The sequence below is a fragment of the Gossypium raimondii genome, chromosome 2, assembly GCF_025698545.1.
Source record: "Gossypium raimondii isolate GPD5lz chromosome 2, ASM2569854v1, whole genome shotgun sequence".
Classification (NCBI taxonomy): Eukaryota; Viridiplantae; Streptophyta; class Magnoliopsida; order Malvales; family Malvaceae; genus Gossypium; species Gossypium raimondii.
The window spans coordinates 26,325,068-26,338,232 of record NC_068566.1 but is presented as its reverse complement, the minus strand read 5'-3'; the positions used below and the strand labels follow the sequence as shown (position 1 = coordinate 26,338,232).

Sequence of the window (13,165 nt, the reverse complement as noted above, 5' to 3'; positions counted from 1 at the left end):
TGAAGATTGGAGACCACCCTTCAGTGGTATCAAGATATCCACTTTGGGTATCACAATATCCACTCTTACAGAAGACGTCCAAGTTCGAAACTAACTTGCGTATCGCAATTCTGATATCGTGAGGGGACAAAGCTGGACAAAAAAAGTAGTCATTATCCATCCAATGTACCAATCACACATGGCCTGTGTAGGGGCAATTTTGAAAATGAAATTTCATCAGCATTCAACCTAAAACAACCAATTTTGGTTGAGGAGACACACATTAGTTTAGTTTTTACCTTTAGTTTCTCTAGGTTTTCTCTTAGTTTTTCTGTAACTTTTATCAATTTTTTATTCTCTTCTCCTTTCTTAGTTTTAGAGTTTATTTTTCTGCACTTCCTTCTTTTTCTTAGTGTTAGTTAAGTTAGGTATCATTGTAGCTTAGGTTTATTTGCACTTTCAATCCTTGTACCTTGGTTGTAAGATACTTCTAGGTTTAGATTTTCTTGTTGAATGCCTTTAGTTTCATGTTCTTTAAGTTTTCTTGCATAAAAATCTAAACTTTTATATTTTCTTAAGCTTTACTTTAATGGTTTACTTGCTTTTCATTTCCATGTCCCTTAGCTTTATTCTCAGCATGAGTAGCTAAACTTTAAAGGGGGTTGGTTGATGGAGATATGGATAAGTTGATTTTTTAGACAAGGGACTAAATCATAATAAATTGGATTAAATCGAATAGACCTAAAAACTTAGGAATCCACGCCCCTAAGGGAATATCTAGACAAGTGAGATCAAGAGTTAATATTTTTGTGTACCAATTCATTAGTCCCAAATTAAATAGTGAGATCGAGAGATAAACCAGATTAATTTATCTAAGTTGATAAAATTTAGATTCGGAGATAAAATTGAGCCACTTAGTAATTTAAGCGATTTAAGTCCCTTATTTGAAGGCCAGTGAACCACATCAAAGTCAACCAACCACTATTAGTCATTCATTGGTTAATCTCATAGTTTTGTGCTCTTTATAATTTGGTCCCTAGATTAGCATATTTAATTTTCTCGCAAAACTTTCTTGTTATGATTTTTCGTATTATAAAATCATACTAGTAGTCGCTTAGACTCTATAGGGTACACTATTTATAATTCAATTTTTATCTCCTTTGGGTTCATCCCATTGGAATACTTCGTGTTCCATCGGAACTATAAATATTACAACTGACCTGTATGCTTGCAGTAAAACCGCACTTTAAATTTTCTTTATACAATTGGTTGTTTTATGTGCACGCAATAACCGTCGTCACGGTGTCACTCCATAGAGTCGATAGACCATTGTCACGATGTCACTATAGCGAGCCAATAGATAACCATTCCACAATGCCGCCAAACTCTTTTCTATCCCCTTATCAATCCATCCATTCCTCTATTCTGAGAATTATTTCTATCTTCTTCTACCTTGTCAAGGTAATTCCCTCCATACTCTGCATATAATATGAACATGCATTTCATACATAACATTCCAAATATCATTACACTAAGGAGTACGCCACACTTTGATACAACAATACACCGTCCTATCATACAAAACATACTTGTAGACTTTCATGAATTCATACAACCTTAAACATGCATGTCATGCTCATTCATCGTACTCATGTACTACCATAAATTTAAAAAAAACTAAGAGCAGATGTAAACTCAGATCACACAAGCAACACTCATCCATCAATCATCCAAAACTAGAGTACAAAAACTCACCTTGAATTCTTTGCCACGCCAGCTTAGCTTGTCCAAAGAATAGAGCCTCTATCATCTTGCCAGCTAAGCAAGACAACCATATATCAGTTAAATTTAAGGCATTCAAACCTTAAAACCCAGAATTCAATATCATTCAAAGTTTCCCAGAGGTTTCAAAAATCCTTACTCCCCTTTTCTTAATCGACAATACAAAAAGATATAAAGGCTTATTCGTTCCTCAAATTCTTTATTCCCTAACCTCTATCCTCATGATCACTAACCCATGCAGTGTTTTCCTCAATTTTCTCTCCTCTAGGGCAACTAGATAAGAAGATAGAGAATGAAGGAAAGTAAAACAGAAATGAGGAGAGTTCTACCTTTTGGAAAAATCCTCCACTCACATATATATAACTGTTCTTACACACAGTTCAAGGTCCCAAGTAACCATCCATCAACAATCATTTTATCTCCCACTAAGGAACCAACCAGTTCCAACTTAACCAAACCAGAAATAGATTTCAACTAATTACCAACCAGCCAAAAATTTTCCAAGCTTTTTAGTAAAGTCCTCCAACTCACTACTTTATTCAATTAACTCCCGATGCTTCTCTAGATTCGGGACCTCAAAAAAATTCGGGTGTGACAAAGAGATTATTGTTGGATCTAGTACCCTAAGTGTAGAATTTCTTCAATATACACTTGTAATTTTTTTGAATAGATTGGATAATAAAACAAATTCATCGATTACATTAATATATATTATATAATTGTCCTCATATGGTTTTTACACACAAAGAAAAATGAAACAAAATGTTGCTCATTGGTTGTTTAAATGTTTAACTAATAATAAGCGGTACTACGTGGTCGGATCATAGTGCTAAAAGATATCTTGAATTAGTAGACGAACCTAAATATGTCCTTATTTTAATCGAAAATAAGCAAACCGATTGGGGAGATGCCATCTATCAAGTCCAATTAAGGAGATGCCTTGTCTTGGACATCAGAGCGGATGACTCCTAGAAGATAGAGACATAGATGTGATTGACTAGACTGACAGTACATCGGACAGGACCTGTAACACCCTCAAACTGATCTGATTGATCGAATCCAGATCTTGGGTATTACCACACTAATACAGAAAAAACTTAATTTACTTATACAAATTTAAATTAATTACAATTTACATAATTACAAAGTTTTGAAACTAAGATACATGATTACATATACAACTTCAACACGTATAATAGGTTACAATGATACTTATATAAAGATTCTAATCCATTACAGATGGCTCAAACTAGGTGTTTCCAAGTGACATTTCAGACCTTGAACAAACCGCTAAACTCGCTCTGTATGCATAATAACCCGATACGCCACTTCAAGGCATAGTCCTGGCATCGTCCCTCCTAGCGCAGACCCACATCATATTGCCTATAACATAACACACACGGATAAGTTCATAAGAACTTAGTGAGGAAAACATCATTTACCTGAGTCATATTTGCACATTGCAGCTGATAGTTTAGATAGACGATCCCGTTGTTCTTAACTTTCAACTTTGTCTCTGGCGAATACTTCCTCAAGTTCCACTCATTTATACTCATTTGTTATTATACCTTACTCGGAAACTATTTCCTTTTCTTATCAAAACATCCTCGACACGTCACCTACATCCTTAAATCTTTGAGCCTTCACCTCATCACGATTCAAGAAGAAACACATACACAGATAACTGATACTTCCTTCAACACCAAATTTAATGTCCTAAATGAAAATACGTTTTCAATTTTAATCCATTACTTCTCTATCTCTCTTTATTTCATTATTTCTGAATGACCCTTAGTCTTGTACCATACTTTACCATATAGTCCATAGATGTAGATTGCCCCTTACTGATTCCACTAATTTTTTTTGGAAGCCAAACAGAACTCCCCACTAGGGAAATTCATTAGAACACACTATGAAGACCTTATCATAGTATGCCACAAGGATCATCCTTCAAAGTTCTTTTCTAAGAACCTTAATAAGACATACCAAAAGGGCTGTCCATCCGGGTACGCCACAAAGGCTATACTTGCAGGGTTCGCTGTAGATGTTATTACTTCATAATATGCCACAAAGGCGTTTCTTTCATGATTCACCACAAAGGCAATTCTTTCATGATATGCCCCAAAGGCAATTCTTTCATGACTCGCCACAAAGACATTTCTTTCATGATTCACCACAAAGGCAATTCTTTCATGATTCACCACAAAGGCATTTCTTTCATGATTCACTACAAAGGCATTTCTTTCATGATTCACCATAGAGGCAATTCTTTCATCACGTGTTTACGATATGAATTTGCCTATACTCACGCTATGTGAGGTTTGCCCATTATCATCATGGGACATGCAGAGAACCCCATTGGGTGATCATCGTACTTTAATTCCTTTCAGAAGGTGCCATGGCCATGGGCTTTCCTTTCAGAGTTCATGTTTAAAGTCCTTACAGACTCCTTTTAACAACACTACGATGAACAGACATAGACTCACTTGACAGACCCATCATGCATTGATACAATCCTCATTCACCATTTAGATCACTAACGTACTCTTAACAGAACATACATCATAGATTACATCTAAGACACACATATACAATTAGACTCCCCATCACGTTACTTGAATCATCAAGTCTATACCAGATGTACTTACCATCCTCAACAAACATATAACCATAGATATCCTTAAGTGGTCTTTTATATAGTCACAGACATATCATACTATAACTTTCAAGATCTCGACATCACCTTTTTAACTAGTTTTCTATAGATCTTCTAGTATAAATAGTACACATACAATAGTCAACATTGAGACTGACCTGGCAACCAAAGATAGCAGCTTGAACTCCAGATCCAACAAGAAACTGCAGCAACCACTGCTTATTAAATTTGAGAACACAATTAAAATTCATTTGTAACCTTTACTATCACCTCAAACCGAAACAACCCTCAATAAAGCCTTCCTTTTTTATTTTACTACTCATGTACTTTTTCAGACCTAATCTTTCATAACTTTAACATGCAAAGTCGCAATACGTACCTTGACATGGAGTAGTGAAAAACAAAGATCCAGATTTACAACTCCAACTTAAAAGAGAAGGAAATACTTTTAGGTTCTTCCAGCCTTCGTTAAAATTAATTTTTGAAGAAAGAATAAAAAATCTCCCCTTTCTATACCTTTAATATCCACATATTTAACGTAAGTCCTTATTGGAACTTGACACGTGTCATAGTGTTCAGGACTACCTTTATAAATGGTTTACAACTGTAGAGAGAACCTAACTAAAATCTAATAAAATTATATACTTGGTTTTTTCGATTCTATCCATTTCTAACCAAATCATTTTTAACGTAACTAGCACCGTAACTCAATGAACCGGGAGTACAATACCTTCGATGATAACCCCTACTTATAAGGCTCTCAACATTCTTACCAATATCTTCTTCTTTATTACTTAATACGTTCTAAGAAAAATAATATTATAATATTTGTTATGCGCTCGATCTATACGCCAAAAAAACAATTGGGCGGATAGGCTATGTTGCACAAATTACTCTCAACCTACTTGCCAGAACTTAGAACCCGCCAAAATTGCTTGTTACAGGACCCAAGAAAAATAGATACTGAATATTTTTATGGATTTATTAACTTGTGACATTCATAGTGTGGTGTACCTAATTCTTGAGTGGATGGCAGACTATATATGCATGAGTCGTACACTTTGATGTAAGTAAAAACATGAGTTCAAATAGATAAGGAACCGAAAATGGTGCTTTGGGTGTATGACTTCTGTAATATGTATTGTCATTATTAGCAGTGGAATTCATAGCCCAAAACATGGGCAAACGATATCCTCTCATTGGCATTACATGGTTGATGAAAGGTAAACATGGCCACAGGTTTTTCCTATTTGTGATGGATGACTTGATCACTAATTGATATTGATTGATTTTTCTTGAAGGAATACGTAATTGTTACCATGAGCTAAAATAGGATCATATTAGGAGAACGGATCTTATCCCAAAGAGATCGAAGATAACCTATGAGGGTAACATATTAATGGCAAGTTCATTGGATGAACACTAAGTAGTTGCTTTCGTTATGACATGTCGTTTGGGAGAGCTCAATCATGATACTGTAGTGGAATGACTTCGCGACTAAACGAGTTTATAATTAATAGGAAATAATTTGGAACTTAATTACAAATCATTTGAGCCTCAACCTCATATGTCCAATTGGTCCCTCCGCTAACTCGTTGAAACCAGAAATGAATTGCGTGTTTGAATAAAAATGAATGGAATGAGTAGAAAAAGAAAAGTGTGAAAATTAATGAATGATTATGATTTTCTCCGAAATGGAGAAATGAAATAATTTAGAAATGAATGTAGGTTTCCAAAAATGGAAATGGAAATGAAAATGGAAATTCGCAATCCTATATAGGATTACTTAAAAATGATAGAAGAATAAGTATATGTTTTTTGACTGTTTTAAAGCCCGAAATTGAAAATAATCATTCTATCATAGTGAACATGTTGAGTTGTGAAATATTAAACGAATTTTCTCGAAGGCAAAATCATCAAAGTTTTACTGGAGTAAAATTGGGATGAGAAAATTATTTAATATATAAATATTAAAGTTTATTTTGGGAAATAGAAAAAAACTGAATCGGGTTGGATATATTACAGAGTACTGAGTCAAAATGGCCCAGGAAGCACTTGTAATTGGACCCAATGTGAGAGAGGCCCAAAACCCCTCATATAACATGAAGGGGACAGCAACCCTAGTAGAAATACAAGGGTGAGTCGGTCACCCCTCTTCTACTCTAAGTAGGATATTGTTTTTCTATTTAAAATAAACCTCTACAACTCTATAAGGGTTCTACCTTCTCTTCCTATAAATAGATGGCACGAGTTATTAACACAACTTTTAAGAGGTTTTTATTCTGCCAAAAAATAGAGAGAGTTTATTCTCAACTTTTAAATATATTTTTCCAAATTAACAATTTTATCGATTTCTATTAAAGAAGAGAGAACTTTTGTTTTCACCCTAAAAAAAGAGAACTTTTTCTAATTATATGTTGCAATTCAATTGGTTCCAGCTCACACTCAAAGCAGTTTGTGGTACGAGAATAGTGAAGAAGAACATTTGGTTGAAAGTCTAAAAATATCAAAGATCCACTTATTCAAAAACACATGTACGAATTTGGTTAAGGTTTATTGCTATAAATATCACAAACGGGGTCGATTTTCAAATTTTTAAGTTTTCACTTTGTAGGAAAATCGTTTTCAAACCAGGTTTTTTCCAACAATTGGTATCAGGAGTCAGGTTGTGATAGCTATGTTTATAGTGTAAACCGAGACCAAATATCTCTCTTCATCTTGTTTGATTAATATTTGATAAGATGTGGCATTCTTGTAATTATTCACATGCTTAGGTGAATGTATGCAATATTTTATATTTGTTATATAATTATTATTTTTTTCCAAGATTGTGGTTCTTAGGAAATAGATTGTGGACTATCATCTCCATGTAGGATTAATTTTATTTATAGAATTCTTATGAGCTAGAAATAGACACAGGACATAAATGTAATGTTTCCAAAAGAAAGTCGAGGACGAGAAAAAGATAGAGCGATGGTGGTCTAAGACACAAGGAATGCCTTGTGATGAAAAATTATGTAATTTTTGTTTTTTATTTATTTTCTAGAAATAAAATCATGGAGACATTGGCTGACAATTGTATTTTATTACACATCTCTTTATATATTTGTAACATCTCGAAATAGGGCCTAATCGGAACAGTGGTTACAAAACCACAAATCCGAGATAAAAAAGTTTATTATGATTAATTTTTATGATTTACAGATTTCTTCGATGCATGTGTTAGAATACTGATAAGAAATTTCAGCGATTGCATGTCTGAATTGCATATTAGGGTTTAATTGCAAAAGCGAGTAAATATAAGCTTTGGATGATAAAGGATTTAATTGAAGTGCATAATTGAAGTAGAGGTCCTTAAATGGGAATTAGACCATTAGATTTTAATGGACAAAAATGGGCATGCATAGATAAAAATAACTAAAGTTTTAATAAAGGGCATTTTAGTTATTTGGTAATAAAAAGAATTAAAAGGGAAAAAGATGGCAAAATGTGCTCATCTTCTTCCATAAGGGCCAAAACTTCAAGGGACACCATATCTAGGGTATCTTCACTTTCTCAAGCTCATAGTAAGTGCATCCAAGCCCCGTTTTTAATATTTTTTACGTTTTTGAAGTCCTCGTAACTCGGTTTAGCTTATTCTACCATTAAATTCATGTTAAGGTTCATATTTGGAAAAATACTCATAGGTGAAATGTGTTTATTTTGATGTTTTATGGTAGAATATAAAGCTTGAAATTATGTTAAATAACTTTTGCTAGGCGATTTTAAGTGAAAACGAGTAAAACGACATAATCGGTAAAAATACCTAATGTTCATAAGTAAATGTTAGAGTGGGAATTTGATGTTTCCATAGAAGGAAAAGATGTTCAGTATGTCATAAAACATAAGAATAAGGGATGAAGTTTAATTTTCAAGCTTTGGGGAAAAAGTGTAAATGTGCAAAAGTTTAGGGAAAAAATTATAATTATGCCAAAGTTCGAGTCAAGGACTGTTTTGATGAATTTGAGTATTAAATAAGCTAAATTTTCTATTATAGATCAAGAGGAACGAAATCCGGAGTTAGACTAGGGAGAGAAAAAGGTTGAGGACTAAGTTGCTAGATTTGATCGTATGTTGTACCGAAGTAAGTTTACGGTAATAAATGCAATATTTAAATAATTGTTATTAATGTTATTTTCCAGCAATTATGTACTTATTTCATGAAATTATTTAATGTTGACTCAAGTATGAGATGATAGAGAATCAGTGTTAAAAAGTCTCATTGAAACATTAGGAATGTATAGGATACAAATGTCATGACATTAGAGGGATGAGATCCCATCTAAGACCATGTCTGGGACATGGCATTGGCATTATTGAGGTTATGAGAGGTCCCACATAAGACCATGTCTGGGACATGGGGTTAGTACCGAGATGAGAGATCTCCCATAAGACCATGTCTGGGACATGGCGTTGGTACCAAAGATAGTATAAATGAAATTAGAGAGTGAATGAGATATAGAATTAAAGCTTATCGAGTCTATTTTCACATTAAAGAAACGGTGTAGGCAAAGGAATTTTATATTTTGTAATATTTGAATTTTAGTGAGATAGGGTCAGAATGTTTTTTTGAAGTCCCCTGTTCTGACTTTAGAAAATTATTAAAAATTGTATAGAAATAATTATGAGTCATAATTTATATGTCTATATTCCTTGGTGAGTCTATTTTCAATATAAACATGAGGAAGCATCATATGAAGTCCGTACAATAAGATAATTGATTTTTAGTGAATAGAGGTTAGAACCGCCAGATAGTGAAATAGAGTAGACTTTAACGAAAAAATTGTACTATTTGGCTAACCCAAAAATTCTGAAATTTTTATGATAAGAAGATATATGAGTCTAGTTTTAGGGAAAATTTACAAATCTAAATTTTGAGTTTTGTAACTCGAGTTATAATTAAATTCGTGACTGTTACGCAAGTGGATAGTTTTATTGTAAGTAGTGAAATAAATTATTTTGATTTGTTTAAGTATTCAAAAAAATTTTAATGTTCTCGATTTGGACCCGAACCATTTTCGTTGCATGTTTTAGGGTCTCAAGGGTCCTTTTTAGGGACATATTGATTGAATATAAGCGAATTAATTTTAAAAGCAAATTTTTATCCTCTGAATTAGTAAGTTAAGTCAGGTAACGCCTCGTGCTCGACTCCGACAACGGTCTCGGGTAAAAGGTGTTACAATATTTTTTAATAATTATTTATGATATAATTGTGATATATATATATGTATGAGATGATCCACAGTTGATCTATCAAAGATAAGAAGTGTGAAAATGAGAAAATACATGTGTTGTATTGTTCCATTCACTTCTTTAGGTTATTCAATTACTCTGACAAGTGTGGTAATGAGAAGGTGCATGCCTAGGATTGGATCTAGAAAAGGAAGACTTAGTTTTTAAGTGGTCAAATACGACTCACCTCCCTTTCCTAGGAACCTACCTGGTGCTCGGGTCACATTTACTTCTTCAATTTTTCCCTAAATGAAAAATTGTGGAGAATCAAAATTGTTTGATTGGCTCTTGTGAATGAAGGAATGTGAATATTATTAAATTGTCATAGTATGTCATGATTACATGAGATAAGCATGCCATATAGTTTAGGAAAGAATGTCACATGTACTTGTCATGTATATATTGATGATACATGATTGAAACTGAAAATTAAAAACCTTGCATGTTTTTAAAACATTGAGTGGGAGAAGGTCCCTAAACAAGACCTATGGCCTTCTTTAATGGTCTCTTGTGATGGCATGAAATGGACCTGTCCCAAAGTAGACATTGTCATGTGGATTTCACTAAGGAGACTTCTTGAAAGTAAACAGAATTTTTTTTATGATCATATGATAGTTGGACTGGCCTCTATGGTAGGAATTATCATGCGATACATTAAGAAATTATGTATTTAAAGAGGACAACTAGTCACAACATGCTACTCGATGATATTGTCCCAAGATGACTCATTTATGGTGCATGATGCGATAAGTGTTGAGTTGATGGTTATACACTAAAGATCTTCTAGTTAAGTAACTCCCCATAGAGCTCTACTTTAGTTAAAATGATGACCAAACATTACACAATTATTAGTACATGCGAATGCGTAAAAGAATTAGGTTCATATACTAATTGGATGAAAATTCATGTTCTTACTAGTTGATCATGATCATCCTACGGTGGCTTGATTCAATAGGTGTGGGAATTATCATTGCAATGACTTACAAATATTTTCAAGGTTTAATGTAAGACACATGCCTCATCTTAATGCATATTGTAATGTTGCAAAATGTTTTTCAAACATTTGCTTAATACAAAGATATTAAAATATGAATGTTTTATTTTCAGTTTGAAAATGGCACCAACTCCTTTATTGAACATACTCACTGAAAACAAATTGAACGAAAATAACTATAAGAAATGGAAAAGGAACCTGATAACTATCCTTAGCAATGAGAAACTTAAAACAGTTCTTGATAATCAGTGCCTACCGACCACTCAAGCTGAGGCTAGAAAACGTTGGAAAAAGTCTGATGAGATAGGTCATTGCTATATGCAAGCAAGCATGACCAATACTCTATATAAGCAATTGGAGAGTTGTAAGACTGCTAAAGCAATTCTAGATAAGCTAGAAGACATGTTTGAAGGCCAAGCTATCTTGGCTCAATAGTTTGCCATAACTAGCTTGATGAATGCCCAACAAAAGCCTAACACTCTGGTCAAAGACCATATGACCACTCTTACGAGATACTTTGTCAAGGTTGCAGAGATGAGTCCAATCTAGACTAGAACACTCAAATTAAGACGGTGTTCAAAAGTTTGTCAATGGATTTTGCTGGTTTTAGGGCCGCTTATAACCTTAGCAACAAAAACTTGGCACTTACACAACTCATGAAGGAATTACAATCCTATGAGTTGATGTTGAACGACGGTCAGCCAGTCCAAAGAGCAAAAGCGAATATAGTCGTCACTTCTTCCTCAAAAGGGAAGGAAAAGCACACTAATAAAGGAAAGTTTAAAGTCTCTGGGCCATCAAAAGTTGAAAGGAAGAGAACCAGAAAGCCTAAATACTTATCTAAGTCTAAATGCTTCTTCTGCAGTAAGAAAAGACACTTTAAGGCAAATTGTAAAATGTGGAAGGAATACCTAGCTACCAAAGGTAAAGGTATGGAACTCTTGATGATAAAAGCTTATTTAGTTGAAGATTCAATAGAATACTGGGTCATTGATTCGGGAGCCACTAATCATGTTTGTATTTCTCTACAAGGGTTCAAGGAGACGAAAGATCTTAGAGATAAGAGCTTATCGTTGCGAACTGGGAACTAGAAAAGTGTGGCAGCTGAAGTAGTGGGAGATGTACATTTTTATTCTGATAATCTTAGGAAGATTATTTTAAAGATGTTTTATATGTACCAAGTTTCAAAAGAAACTTAATTTCCTTTGCGTGGTTATATAAAGACGACTTGACCGTGACTTTTACTAATGAAATTGTAATATTTAGAAATCAAAATATTATCTGTAATGGATGGATGTCAAATAATCTCTATTTTTTCAAACCAAAGATGTACACACTGTTTGAGACTGAAAACATCGGATTAAAGACTTAAAACTTCTCACTCTAATGAGGCGTACCTTTGGCATTTGATACTTGATCATATTAACCAAGAAAGAATCACTAGACTTGTGAAAGATGACATCTTAAGTTTGCTTAAAGAAGTTGATCTTCCACAATATGAATATTACTTGGAAGGTAAGATGACTAAGAAATCTTTTAATACAAAAGGAACGAGGGCCGAAAAACCCCTAAAACTTGTACACACTAACGTATGTTACCCTATTTGTGTTAGTGCAAGAGGTGGTTATGATTATTATGTAACCTTTATTGTTGACTATTCCAGATATGGGTATGTATACTTGATGCACTGCAAGAGTGAAACCTTTGATAAATTCAAAGCGTTTTGTGCGGAAGTGGATAAGCAACTAGTTTTACCCATAAAGGCACTTCGTTCTGATCGATGTTGGGAATATTTATCTTATGAGTTCTTAGGTTTACCCATAAAGATTCGCGGTGGCTCGCGGCAGTGGTCACAACAGTGATCGGCGGTGGTGGAAAAAGAAAAAGGAGGGAAAGGGTGGTGCTAAGGTGACTAAAAGGTATGACTGTGGTGGTGCTATGGTCGGTTGTGGAGGAGGAAAAACAAATACTAAAAGAAAATAGTGGTGGTTATTTTGTGAAATGAGAGAAAATTGATGAGAAAAGAAATGAAAAAGTGAAAGAATGGGAGTAATAGGGAGGTAGGTATGGCAACGGGTGGTGGAAGCTTGGTCAACTGTGACTAAGTTTAATGAACCACAACAAAAGGCAAGATATGAAGTTTTGGCAATGAAGGGAGACATGTAGTGAAAAAGGGATCATGTTACCTCAACATATGATAAGTTTGACTCATAAAGAGGGAAAGGAATCCTCCTAAACATGGTAACAATGGGGTGGACGACAAGCACATTATACTCATGAAAATTGTGTTAAAAAATTAAATAAAAAGATGAGAACAATGGGACTTGTACTTAGGACTTCTAGAATAGCTTAGAAGCACTTAACCACTTAACCACTTGACCACTTCACTTCCTTGTTTTAATTTCTACCACATTTATTTTAAAAACATAGTGTGACATTTGCTAAGGTTTGAGGCAAAATTGCACCACATAAAAAATAGTGTA

At 34.0% G+C, this 13,165-nt stretch overlaps 1 protein-coding gene across 1 annotated transcript; it reads left to right on the top strand.

Annotated features, from left to right (window-relative positions):
- The first annotated feature begins 10,802 nt into the window (after positions 1 to 10,802).
- On the top strand, positions 10,803 to 11,117 carry LOC105789585 (uncharacterized). Its single transcript, XM_012616957.1, has one exon. The coding sequence runs from the start codon at positions 10,803 to 10,805 to the stop codon at positions 11,115 to 11,117; it is 315 nt and encodes a 104-aa protein (XP_012472411.1).
- Positions 11,118 to 13,165: the final 2,048 nt, after the last annotated feature.